The sequence below is a fragment of the Fusarium phalaenopsidis genome (genome assembly GCF_050370095.1).
Source record: "Fusarium phalaenopsidis strain FUZ10S chromosome Unknown contig_32300, whole genome shotgun sequence".
In the NCBI taxonomy this organism is placed as follows: domain Eukaryota; kingdom Fungi; phylum Ascomycota; class Sordariomycetes; order Hypocreales; family Nectriaceae; genus Fusarium; species Fusarium phalaenopsidis.
Window position 1 is genome coordinate 225,419 of NW_028145406.1, and position 14,335 is coordinate 239,753.

Genomic DNA, 14,335 nt, shown 5'->3' on the forward strand with positions numbered 1-14,335 from the left:
TGTTCGAGGAGATGATATTTAACTTGGGCAAATATTTCCCAACATATTTCATCAGGCATTAAGTCCATACTGAATGGACGGGAATGGATATCGAGCCCCGAGGCAGCCGTGCCAAGCTCAGAGCTTTGTGTTCGGCAGCCCTTGGGTCCCTCCCGCCCCGTTTCCTTGAGGGACTCAAGTTATTCCTTGATGAAGGCCGTTCGCTTGGGGATTTCGGTCTCCCCCTGGAGCGCAGCCCCCGGGAGAGTGGGATGCTAGTCTAGGAGGTGGTTTTCTACCCCGGCGTGTGCCAGTTAGAGCCAGGGCTCTTAGAGCATAACCACGTCGTAACCGCCTCTGTCGGCGGACATTCAGACCTGTAACATATTCATTGGGGGGGACTAGGGAATCGGCTCGTTTTCTATTCGGGGAGTTCGCCGTGCTCTCTGGCCTGAGCCACCACGGCTATGGCTAGCTTGATCAGTTTGCTGTTCTTTTGGATTAGGCGTGCTAGATGTGCAGTCTCGATGTCGCTGATGCTTTATCGGGAGAGCTCCCAGGTGAATCGGTGGGCGTGGCCAATGATAAATTGGGTTGATACCTCGCCCAATGACTAGCAAAGAATTTAGACCTCGTGGTTAGAGTGAGTATGACGCTGCTGATGATTGGGGGCGCCTGAGGCGTTGCTGTGAGCGTCGCTGTGGTGCGTTGAGCGGCTCGAGTCGGCAGCTTGCCGGGCTGCCCGGCGCGCCCGTACTCTTAAGCTCCCAGATCGAAAGTCGCCAGGCTCGTCGGCAGTTTTGACTCGCTAGGTATTCAGGGTTAATATCGTGTTCTCCGTTATACTTGAAGCCTGGCCCTTGACGGGATAACTGAGCCAGAAGACAGCCCGACGAGACCCGAGGCTTCCAGAAGACCAAATTCGGCCCTTTTAAAGTCGAGACACTCTATGGTTTGTCAGCAATAGCATAGGAATAGTCAATTTCTATCGTTGGAATGACGAGAGCGATGCCCTAAATATACTGCTGATGTCCTGCCCTTAAAGACTGCCTCGTCGCCGGCGGCTTTAATGGCGTACACTATGCTTAGCATACCACATATCGGAGTCGAAATATTACGGACTGGTCGTCGGAAAATTACCTTATTCTACCGAACACTCTAGGTATACCAACAAATCCACACGGAAACACCCTTGACCTTGCCTTCACAACCAATCATACACCTCACTGAGGCCGTCGTTGAAGGTCACCTCACGACAAGTTCTGACCACTTGACACTAAGCCTGACCCTGCTCCTGATGTAGCCCCGATGTAACCAGGTCGGATACGTGTGACAGCGGACGACGATCTCAGCCGATTCGTCGGAATTGTAGAGGTCGGGGTCGCTGGACTTCCCATAGCTGGCTCGTCCCCGACGGAGCTTGGCGAGCTCGCCCCGGCGCTCGTGAGCCTCCTTGAGTCCGTACGGTCACGAAGAAAGCTCGCAAAATTACAGACCAATTGACTGCCCAAAATGCGACTCTTATGAAGGAAGTTAAAAGACCAACTATCTTCAAAGAAGCATATGGACCGAAAGACGGCAAAGAAAAGAAACCCAGAAACCAAATGCGTGATTTACACGGATCGAGGAAATACCTAGTGTACGAATGAGGCCAACCAGGCTGCCCCTCTTATGAGAGACGTCACGCGGCAAATATTGTTGATCACGTCAACCTAATGACGGGCGGTGACTACATTTCTTCGCTCCTGTCGCTGGGGTGACGAGTACGAGAAAGACTTCAGCGGGGCTCGGCGGTTGAAGGATATCGCGGTGAAGTACCGAGACAGCTTTATCTTTCACGAGGCTTAGGGGGGCAAGAAAACTTGAGGCTGCCGACTCGTTAGGGTTAGAGTCAAACTCATTATTATAATAATCCTGGAGATAGTTGGGAATAAAGCAGAGGAATATCCTTTAAATAGGCACGGGCGTGGGCTAGATGTTAAAGGTAAAGCCATCGTGATTCTTTCGCTGTCGCGCCTTTCGAGCCTCCGCCCAGTATTAGGCGATCCCCATGGTAGGGCCTAATAAAGTCAATGCATTGACACGAAACTCACACGCCAATGTACTTTGTTGGAGAAACAGAACACACCAACCACAGCCAGATCGTACGCCTTGAGATTTTTCTCAGGGACTTTCAAAATGGGATCTCACGCACTTCTCGGTGAGGTAGGTACAATATAAAATAATAAGGGCAAATGATCAATTGATAGCAATGAAGATTTTGTCAGAGAAAGAGCCCAAAAGCTGCTCCTTTCTCGTTGACCATGATGATGGTGATGATGATCAAAGGCAACTGGCCTCTGACCCTTTTCTACGTACAGGAAATGACCGAATGGCCCAAAACGGCTTAGCACCCTTTTCCCCCAACTCAGTACCTACGCGGGTATAAATATACGAGGACGACCACCAATGTGCAGTTAGGCCAACCCTAAGATGAATAAGCTTATGTGTGCGTACCCAGTCATGTCACTGGTGCTGGACTATCTATCCGCTTCCGACGCGGCATCCCTATTGTACGCACTTGGGGTTGTTCCCGATGACTGGATGAAGAAGAGATATCTGAACCCCGTCAGGGACCTGGGCGGGCTGTCGAAGTGGCTCACGGGTAAGATGATGGATAAAAACAAGGTCATGTTCATAGGCATGGGCGTTGAGAGGTGGATCGCGAGGATAAGAAGGCCGTGGGACGCCTCGTGGAAGAGGGAGCATCCCATAATGGTATGGGTAGCGGTTGTTCCCCCCAGGGAAGTAATGAAGGAGTCCAAGGAGATAAGGCTATACAAGTCTATACTCGCGTCGCCGGATAGCCATGGCCCACACGGGCATCTTCAGATGCTCAGGATGCACACACACGGGTGGATGAACGAGTTCATGGATCCAGGTGTAGTGAAACGTGACCACTTCGCCGAAGGAAACATGTGGGTACAGGGCCCTATGATCGAAGATGATACTATCATACCCATGTTCCTCAACTACCAGTGGTCATATAGACCAGGGACAACAGTCGCTATCCACAGGGAGACTAGGAGCGAGATGGAGAGGAGAGATGAGAACTTGTTCATGGTGAGAGAAATTGCTATGCCAACCAGCTTATGTGGCAAGGTATATGAGGCCATCTGGTACGATGTTGCAAGTGAATTAATAGGGAGAGCCCTCACAAATACTATCCCATATCTCGACGATATCGATAGCGGTAGTGAAGGTCCTAGTAGTATTATTTTGTTAGTCTGCACGCAATTGGGATTTAAGCAGACGATAAAGATCCCACTCTCCTAGAACGAGATCAGATGTTCATCCGCATTAGTACGTTTGTAACCAGTTGCGAGCCAGCGTTGCACTTCATCACAGATAATTACTAGAACATACATAAATGAACACAATGAACTCTATCTTAGACACCGCATGGAGGGTTCCTAACTGATGCGGGATAGCATTGTAAGGTGCAGCAGCCAGGCTTTCACACCCTCTTACGAACTATCATGCGCTGTTGAGTTGCAGAGACATTGACTCAGACCGTCGTTCGTTTTTACCCGAGCACAGCCATCTTTTACGCATTCCCTTTAAAACGTTTCTTTAAGTTCACCAAGACCCTTGGCGCCGTCTTTGGACCGCCTCTAGGTGCACGAGCGACTTGCTCTATAATGACACCTCCAACGACAACAGCGACGCATTCATTCTTTCCAACTTTTTCATCTCATCATGTTTCTATCACTCGAAGAAAGCAAGAGCGCCGCATGGGTTCACGTCCGGGCCTCCCGACGACATCTCGTCAAAATAACCGCCCTCCTCATCGCCACCATATTTGCCCTATCACTATGGATATTTTCTTCAGATCTATCATATACAAATCAAAGAATCACAGCACCAAAATTCAAGCCCGAAACTTCCAGCTCTAGCAACGCATCAACGAGTACTTACACCTACGATGCAGAAACGCCACAATTCACCGGCCTAACATCTCAGGTCGCTGACTTCTGGAGTCGATTGTCTAACGAACTTTACAGGGCTCAGCCCAAGGGCGATGAGATCGTCTCACCAAGGCCCCTTGATCCGGAGCAATTCAGCCCCCACGGCTCCAAGGCTCAAATCGACATTGATGTTCTCAAATTACCCACAGAACAGTTCGAGTCATTAAAACAGACTCACCACGATTACGTCCAAAGTCTTCGATATCTCGCACCCGATTTACCGTTTGTCCGTGACACTCGTGGCGTGGTCATCACCGCAAGTGGCGCCAACTTTGGTATCGCAGTCACGGCTGTGCTGATGCTGCGCCATGTCGGCTCCAAGCTCCCTGTACAACTATTCCTGGACTCGGCCAGCGAGTACGAACACAAGCTGTGCAACACTTCGCTTGCCTCCTTAGATGTACAATGCCTTAATATGGACGACTTCTTGCACGTGCCAAAGTCTGCCAACTACAGCACGCCGCATTTCGAAAAGTTCGAGTTCAAGGCCTTTGCCCTCATCTTCTCGAGCTTTCAGAATATCCTCTTCCTAGATTCAGACGCCTTTCCCATTCGAAAACCCGATTTTCTCTTCGATGTGGAACCTTACAAGAGCCATGGTCTGGTAACATGGCCCGACTTTTGGCTACCTACGATATCGCCTCTCTTTTATGAGATTGCAGAGGCACAGATGCCCAACAGGACCATGAAATCACGAGCCTCCGAGTCTGGAATCATGCTTTACGACAAGGCTCGACACGCCGACAGCCTCTTGCTGGCGGCCTACTACAACTTTTACGGAAAGTACTATTACCAACTTCACTCACAAGGCGCCTGGGGATCGGGCGACAAGGAGACGTTTACGCAGGGCGCTGTGGTACTTGGAAATCCCTTCTGGCAGGTCAAGCGAAACGCGGTGATGCTTACACCAGGAGAAATTCACTACGGAAGCGGGATATGGCAGGCAGATCCCGAGCTTGATTGGAAGAGCAACCAGAAGAAAACCGGAAAACGGGAAATACCCATCATCACGACCATGTTCGCCCACCTGAACAGGGTCAAGTTTGACACGAGAAGACTCAACAGCCTACTGGACGAGTTGACATCCGAAACGAAAGAGGGAGAGAAGGAGGAGTGGTCAAGGATATGGGGCCCAGACTACAATTCGGTAGTGAAAAAGGCGGGTTATGACCTGGAAAAGGTCATCTGGGAGGAGGCCATCAAGGCCACTTGTGAACATTCTCTTTTGGATGAGTGTGAGAGGATCCGGAACTATTACGATACGGTGTTTGGGCAAGATGCCTAATTTAAACCTAGAAATACCCATGGCTGTATAAAAGCCAAACGATGTTATTGCTGTGTTACATGTAGTATATCCAAGGGAGAAAAAAAAAACATTTATGACAATCCTGCTAGCCTCAGAAAGGCTGGGTCCTTGAGAACCCTCATGCCACCCTTTAGTATCGTGATATCACTACCTCCCTCGTCCAACTGCTCATCGAATCTTCCAATCGCCATCTCGACCAAGAAGAACTTGCCAAGCGGCTCAGTCGGAGCGTCAAGCGATGGAAAGGCCATTCGAACAGGAGGGCCTAGAACAGCTCTGGCACTGTTATGGAAGAAGCCTTGATCGGGGACGTATGGTTTTATGGCGGCATGGTCTCTTTCACTGACGACACCTGGTCCAACGGCCTCTGTTATGAGACGAGGGTAGGGACTGCGCATCTCGGAGAGCCAAAGCTCTGTCTCTCCTTTGACGCGGGTGTATCGGTTCGTGAATGGCCCAGGATTCTGTGTTGAACTCCGTCCGGAGACAAAGATGAAGCGAAAGGGTTCGTCGTTGGGTGCGAGGTCGGCAAAAGCTTTGACGCCAGCCAGAGCGTGGTCTTTCGTGATCTAGATGTTTTCTAAGGTTGCGACTTTTAGTTCCTCTACCGACTCTGGCCGGGCCCCAGTGAAGGGGATGCCGGTGCAGTGCGATTTTGGCGAGACCGTTGCCGTCTTGCAGAATAGGGTTGTCGGCCTGTGGAGTGATGGGAACGCAGCCCTTTTCCCAAAGGAGATCTGGGGAACACAATGACCACTATGCCATACAGCAAAAGTAGAAGATACCTTCTGCTATTGCAGAGGGATTTTGGGCCTTTTATGCTGCTCAATAAGACCACATGATAGTTACGGTATGTCCTCTAGCCTAGATCGTGATCCTTCTTGATGAAGGGGGGATCAGTCACACCCCCAAGAACATATCTTATGGCACTCATAGCATTGAAATCTAATGGTGCAGTCACAGCTCGTCAATCAAGTTGCAGATAACAGCCCCAGAGTCCCGACATATCATCCCAAATGTGTGCTCACTTTGTCGTCATCCCTCTGTTCCACGACTTCTCCCTTCTACTCAACAATGTACTCGGCTTTCCTACCCACTATGCGCCCATCCATGATCCCACCTCGTAGTAGTTCCACTCGAGCGTAACGGCTCTATGGGAGATAAGGCGCTGTGCGGATCGCGCTGTCGCTCACGTAAATTGACGCTATCCCAAGAGACAATCGCAATACCCAGCTAGTCTCGCAAGCTCAATCGGGGTGGCCGCCGGCCCTACCGCCTCTCTTAGACAGCATCTGCGTCTCTTAAGGAGTTTAAATAGGGCCGTTAGAGCTCAGTGGCACGAAATCATTTCGCGGCAAACATTGTCTACAGGTGGTATTGTCGTTCCAGCCTTCTTCAAGATGTTGGGACCGTGTGACCAGGACCAGACGGGGCATACGCGCGTACTTTTCTAGCAGCGCTACTATTTCCAGACAACGACGATGCAACTCAAGGTATTCAATAGCCGTAACAGATATTGAGATTGGCCGGAGGAGCAGGTCCGGCCGAGTTGGGAACGGCGTTGCTGTCGTCGTCGCTGTCGTCGTCGCTGGTCACTGTGACAGTAGGAAAGGAGAGTGCCCCAGAAGGGTGTTGGGAGATGTCGCTCGGAGGTTCGGGCTTGGGGGAGGAGATAATCGAGCCATTGACGGACATTGTCCAGTGGTGTTGCTCGGCATCACTGTGCCTAGCCATGGACTCGATCATCTCTGGAGCAAATGTTTCATGCTCTTGATCCGGGCAACAACGCCGCTTCGAAAGTTGAGTTATCGACTTATAATGTAATATTTGAGCATCAAGCCTTCAGCCGTTCTCTTTGGCATTGCGTGCGGCGTCCTCAACTTGTGATAGAAATATTCTAGGGCCCTGTTCAGCGGTGTTTCCCGAGGTTTGGCCTGTTCGAGTTTTCTCCGAGCCGTCGCCACTCCCAGTATCATGGGGGGTATTATTTCTGATAAGCTTGCCGATAAGGGAAATTGGTCGCGCCGACGTCGGCTTAATGCGTGGGAAAGCCTCCGACTTTGGCTCATGGGTGTCGCCATTGTCCTTGAACTCCTTCAGGCTCTCATCGTCGCTCTCAATCGCATAACCATCAAGCGAGCCGGTGGTAGACAGAATTGCAGTTGCAGTATATGTTGATGGTAATGGAGAGGGATCATTTGTCGTCGAGGTGAGCTTGGTAAGATCTTGTGACACTTCTGAATCTTTGACCAGGCTAGGTGACTTTGTACGAACACTCTGCCCATCAACAGGTGGGCTAGTCGTGGTGAGACGAGAAAAGGAAGTCCTCGTCTCCGTTCAAGGCATAGCAGCGGCATCAGTCTTTGGCTTGACACCAATAGCGCAAGAATCGACAGTCCGTGTAAGCGCAGTCGCGATGCTCATCCTAGTGTTTCCGAAAACGGCGATAGGAGGAAAAAAGCGGAGTCAGGCAAGAAGAAGGCGAACAAGGCGAACCACCAGCACAGGGGCCTCTTCGCATTTTTATCCCCAAAGGATATCAGTGCACCCACCAACGCAGACGTTCACGCCCAAACTTTCGTAAAATGATATGTGATACGCAAGTGGAGGGTGTCCCATGTCTCCCATGTCTCACCTCTGCCTAATCCTTGTTGACTGTACCCCTGCAGCAGTGTCCCCCTGCTCGAAACGCAAAAGCAGGGATCAAGCAGGTCAACCACAGCGGCGTTAGCGTGCTGGGCCTCTCCCCTGCACGGTGGAGCCACGGATCATGGTGCCCCGTCAAGGTCCGGTGGTCTATGAAAGCGCAAGCGTCCCCAGAGACAGATGGTGGGACCTAAGCTTGCACTCCCGCACTCTGACAACAACCAAAGTCTTGGAACTAGGCTTGACACCGGTTATCAGAATGGCACCCGACCACACTCGGGATTGCGGATCTCAATTGAACGACGACATCCCCATTGATCCAATGCTGGAGAATCCGCATGCCCTGACAAGGCAAACCTGCACAGGCGATATGCTCAAACCACCAACAACAACCACGCCCTCAAGTGACTCTCCATGCTCGGACGGGATCGAATCTCTTGGAACTCAAGCACCCCCAGCCCTTGAACCTCCAGCAGCCAAATTTTTCAAAACACAAGTTCCAGGCCGGTTTTCCTGTAATATATGCCCAAACAAAAAACACTCTTTGCTCAATGATCTAGAAGACCATGTGGCAAAACATCATGGCAATTCCCTGGGCGCCTACAAGTCTGCGACTAGGTAAGTAATTCAAGTATAGCAAAGTATTATACTAACTTACTGGAGGGCTCATAGATATCCTACATCATTACCAAAACCCTTTCTTTGTGCCCTATGCTCTACGCAATTCGGCCGCAAAGGGAATGCAAAAAAACATCATTGCCGACGTAAACCACCCAAGAGGATTTTCTTTTGTGGTAACTGCGAGAAGGAATGCAGAGACCACTATGAACTAAAGGTCCATGTATTTAGGCATTCTGACATTGAGAACCCGTTTCAGTGCACTTGTGGTTTACACTTCAACAACCACCAACTGTTCAAAGAACATCGCAAAGCGAAGGGGTGCCGACTATCAGATTGCACGCCTAGCGATCTCAAAGACAAGCGCATGTTCGGGTGCTCCATTGAAGGCAATAAGGCTACTTTCAACAACCTGGCTGAGCTACTGTACGTTATTTGAGCGATGATGGTTGAGCATTGCACTAACACTTCGAAGGAAACACGCCGGGGTTAGGCAGAGAACCAGAGTGCGGCAACCGAAATCAACTCAGGAATCCACAGGGGCTCTCGGCGGTGCTAATTACCCAACCCTCAAGTACGTCTGCTATTACGCCGGCTGCCTCCGGGAACTCGAGACTCCCTTCAATCTGCGACGTCACCTATGGGGGCATTCAGGTCGTCAACCAGATGGCCCGAAAGCTTGGCCTCGTTTTCTCGAAGGCGAAGGCAAGATCTATGGATGCCACACGGATGGATGCAGAGCTACGTTTGAGGATCCGGAGAAGCTATTGTGAGTTACTCGGGCGGTAGTTGAGCATCGTACTGACTGACGATTTGAAGGGAGCACATGGACGACGTACACTGCAGGTGCCCATACTGCAAGGATCCAATCAGATATGGTTTTCTCGAGCACGTCGAGTCATGCAGTTTGCATCATCTCAGGCTGTCAGCAGCCACGGTACAGCACTCAGGTCACCCAGTGACAGCACTCTCAGCAGTCGCGCAATCTACAGAGGGAGAGGTAGGGCCCGGAGCGGCCAAGCCCGACAGCTCAGGTCAATCGATTCAGCCTACCGAATCTCGACGCAAATTCAGGCCCCGCAATGCTATCAAGTTGCTCAGTGCCCCCCCTTCACCACCGAGGGTCACGTCAGATCCACTGGGTGGCCCGCCACTTGTTTCCTCCGATGGAATCCAATCTTCTGGACCTCGGGCATCGTGGCTAGGCAGAGACGGTGCGGCCATTCATGTATCGGATGAGCCCTCAGACCACCTACCGAACGACTCTCCAACTTCACTCTTCGACGAAGAAACTGGATCCAACACGACTCTCGCTGGTGACGAAGACTGGCGGCCACTTACCCCTGCCCCCGTCAGCGGTAGGCCATTTCGCAGGGCCCACAGACAAGTCAGAACACCCGAACCGGCAGCGACTCTCGAGATGGAAGATATCAACCATGACCAGGGTCATGGAGCGAACGATTGGCCTCAACTACAACCAACTTCCTTGATGGAGCCAACCGCGCAAGGTGACAAACTGTCTCAGCGTGCACATATCTCGAACCTTGAAAAAATACCCCGGCATAATTCCACAACAACGACACTTCATTCACCTATTACCACCCCACCTCAACAACCTATCCACCCCCCCGACCAGCAGCTACCTCAGCTCGAAGCTCCTAAAGAAGCTCCCTCCAAGTTCCCATGTGGCCTGTGTACGAAACGGTACACGATTAAGGGTTCCCTTACGCGACATATGAAATCTCATGACAACACGGGGGTTAAATGTGACAAATGTGACAAGACATGCCGGGCACATTGGGATCTTAAACAACATAAAATGAATAAGCATGAGGAGGGGGATAAATTACCATGTGGCCAATGCCACATGACGTTCTCACGCATGGACCACCTTCAGAAACACATAAAACGTGCTCATCGAGGGGCTAAAGCGCCTTCGGCGAACCTACCAGTGCCATAAGAGAGGAAATGGCGTTTTTTAAGATAGTGAGAATAATAAGAGCCGCGCCCCGCTCACAGCCGTCCGCTTACAATCCCAGACCGAGAGTAGGCGGCCTGCTGTACATATCGCGGGGTGCTGACCAGGTGCATTGACCGGGTGTCGCTCTCGGATAAGTCTCGGAAGTGTACTATACTTAAGCCTGCCATCAAGCCGCGCCCCGTTCACTCATCGTCCCCAGAAACAACCTCGCACATCCGCCAACACGGCTGAGCCCGGCACTCCAGCACCAGATCTCGCCGCGCTCTTTGCTAAAGCCCTTGTGGTCAGTTCTCAAATCAAACAGGTACAGAATTCACTCAAGTCTATTGCGGCATCCATTCAGCAGCACACAAGTGAGCCGAGATCCAGCACGCGACCTGCGACTCGTAGCACAGCTCGAGGAAAAGGCAGCAGTGAGTCGGCAGTATGGACAAAAGCTATCTCCGGCTTCAAAGAGGCCTGTGAGAAGAAGGATTCTCTCAAAACTACTGCGGAAGCCCTCATCACTTCAGTATCACAACTATCACAAGAGTCGCGAGCTCGTGCCGACGGCAGCCCAGTGCATGATGTTGGAGACCACGAGTGTAAGGCGACCAAGGCGGTGGTAAGATGTGGAAGAAGGAGGAACATTCTACAAGAGATCGTGCCTGTACATAAACAGTGGTTTTCCCTACTGCACTTTTAGGAGGATTCAAGCAATCAGCATCTTCTCATTACAACATGAATTGCAGACGACGCGGTCTCGTTGCGCCAAACCCTTGCAGGGTTGACGAGCCAGGGGACTCGTCATGGTCGCTGTTTTGCATCGAGATCCAGGATATTAATCCGAGAGCTTGCAGCACGCGGTGGAAACATTTTCTGCGGCCCTTGGGGGTCATGGTTGCATTCCGCCAGACAAGAAACCCTAGCATTACCAGGGCCTCTGAAAAATGAAAAGTAAAATTCAGCTTACAGATACCCTACAATCGACGCCCCTGCCCACCCCATCCTTCGACCGCCGAAGCGCACCTCTATCCGCGCAAATAAGTGATCGTATCGATCCATGGGCCGTCATCGAAAAGTCATCAACTGCAGTGAAGCGAGCCTAAGTGACTTCTCTAACGTGCTGTCTTCCGCGACTGTAAATGATCGGCTCGGCTTGGTTCCTACCCTCCCAGAAGTCTTTCCATTGCCGCTCTAGAATCGTCGTGTTAATGGTAGAGAGTATGTGCGTTCTCCACCGGAACAACAGACTATCGTAATCGTGCAATGAAGGGTACGCGCTAGATAATGGGGTTGTCTTGGCGGATTTTTTTTTTTTTTTTTTGGTTTCGATAAAAAGATAGGCGTAGTATTATCGGCTTGAAATCCTAATTACTCCTTTCGACTTGGCCAAATGGCGTGCGATAACCCACCTTCTGACGCTTCTTCTCAAGATCCAGCCATCATTCAACCCATTCCTAGCCCACTTCTTTGCTACCGCCATGACAATTGGGTAGAGCTTTTAGCATTGGTCTAGCTTTGTGGCACTATAGTCAGAAACCCTTGAACAGTAACAATCCCCTCTCTGAACTCACCTCGGAATGACCAGTGCAGCTTTCGCATGACAAGGTGGAGTATCTTGTAATTTCTTCCAAATGATCACAGTAGATTTCGTGCACATCGGCCATGCCGGCCTGTTCTTGTTGTGCCTCTGAGCAGCGGCGTCTTTTCTCTCTCAAATCCTTCACTTCGTCGGGGATGTTTTCATCAGGAACGATGTCTCCGCAGACGTCGCAGGAAGTCGTGTACTTGAAGATTACACACATGGCCAATCGTCAGGGCGTTGAGGATGGGTTGAGACTGTTTTGGGGTATGAATGAGGGTTTGGGTCGATATTGGGAGTAATTTGTGGGAAATTGAGAGGGCGAGAGGACTGAATTTATATTAGGTAGGTCCGACGAGGGAGCACGGTATCAGGGACGACGTGGGAACAACTAAACAACAAAGGCAGTGGTCAGGTGGAGGATACATGAATAGCTTGAAATGAGATGACCACTGTGCTAATTTGTCTTCGCTTCGCCCTGCTTGCGCTTGGCGGCGCCCACAACTCATGCATTCCATCAGCTCCTCCGTAGCCACAGTCCTCGCTCGTTACGGTCCTTTCGACCGGGGCTGCAGCCTGGCTTACAATAGTAACAAACAAATCGGAGGTAGGTAATCACAGCAATCAGGACCACACCTGCGCAGCTTCTCGGCACGGACGACCCTCATGGTCTCCTCTCATGCACTTTCCGGGGGCTTGACCCTTGAAAGACAGAGTCCTCAGAGATGCTGAACTAAACCAAATCTTATGGCTACACAGGGTTACAGAAATTCATCGCCGCTCTTGAGACTGGAGTTGGCGACATAAAGCCTGATGCTGGGGAGGAGGAACAACTCGATCATCATCTAGGTAATCCTAGAGATTGCCATGTCTAGGCTCGGCGAGAAGAATGCCGCCCTGCACTTGCGGAAACCGAAAAGGATTATCTATCATTTCTTAGAAAGTTTTACGGGTAAATGCTCAAATGAGGGCCCAGTTTCTAAAAAGCTGTCTTTCAGCGGCGAAGGAGTTGACGATAGCATTTCTGTGAGTCGGCGGTGATCGGTTGCGCCTGTCAAATACGGCAAACCCCAATGGTCAGGGGTAGCTCCGTAACTTGAGACCCGAGATGAAACGGAGCCCCAGGACGTACAAAAAAAAACCATTGTAAGAGGGACAAAAAATTCAAAGGGAAAAGGTAAACCCAACCGAGAAAAGAGAAAACTGAAGAGAAAAGCAACAATACCGAAGGAGGAGGGCAGGTCCCCTTCTCAAACTCCATCCCTCCACCCCGCCATCCGGACCAGCCGCCAAAGCACAAGCAGGTAGGTGGGATGGATGCGTAGTTGCGCGTCCAAAGTGTCAGTGACCAAAGGGGGAAACAGGCGTCAATATCGAGGCGGTTGGTCCAAAGTGCCGTGGCGTAATACAGTCGCCAACCCCCGCGCCCCAATTACGAGGGTCACGTCTCTTTGTCGTATCGAGTGACAAAATGATGCCCATGTCATGTCAAGAAGGTGGCGCAAGTCACAGTCTGTGCTAGACGGACGGCTTGAATCTTTATCGAGCTCCGCTGCTCCCGCTGGCTTCTTCTGAGGCTTCGTAGAGGTCCAGACAGTCTTCGAGAACTATGCGCTTCTATTAGCCATCACGAGGTCGAGCCTTGGTCAGGAGAGTCTTGGGCATACCGGCAGTTATCTGTTCCTCCCACACCCCGTATTGGTAGTCGACAAGTCCGTGGCGCTCGATCCCGTCGCATAAACGTACCAATTCGTTACCTATCTTCTTAATCATGGCCTTTGACATGAGGCTCTGCGATCTCGATGGCTGGGATGAAGTCATCAACTCCATCTGGCGCTGGCCTAGGCTTAACCAGGCGTGATTGAAATCGTCCCATAACTTGATTCGATCGGCGTGGAGGTTTGTATCGTCTAAATTGAGGCCTGTAGTCTTGGTCAGCCATGTCGTCCTGCCTGATGCTCTGCTCCCACCCATGCTCTTGAGGTTTGCGACAACACATACCAAGGTCTGCCACCTGAGACAACAGCCAGCTGGTGACGCTCAGCAGTGTCTCGGATGCGCTTTCTAGGATCCATTCATGATCTCTTGGAATATGGTGCCCAATTGTCTCTGGTAGTTGACCCATTTCTCCTCTAGTGCGCCATCCGGGTACGCGTGATCTTCTGCCATGGAAACATCGGCGCTCGCGGTCGCCTGGGGCGTTGCGCCCACGTTCGACATGTTGCTCGCATCAT

At 51.1% G+C, this 14,335-nt stretch overlaps 1 protein-coding gene across 1 annotated transcript; it reads left to right on the top strand.

Moving 5' to 3' along the window:
- Window positions 1-3,717: 3,717 nt before the first annotated feature.
- Window positions 3,718-5,271, top strand: LRP88_07386 (alpha-mannosyltransferase; the record flags this gene model as incomplete). Its single annotated transcript, XM_083243916.1, has 1 exon — window positions 3,718-5,271. One exon carries the CDS (start codon window positions 3,718-3,720, stop codon window positions 5,269-5,271), a length of 1,554 nt encoding a protein of 517 aa, XP_083100351.1.
- Between the last annotated feature and the right edge of the window lie 9,064 nt (window positions 5,272-14,335).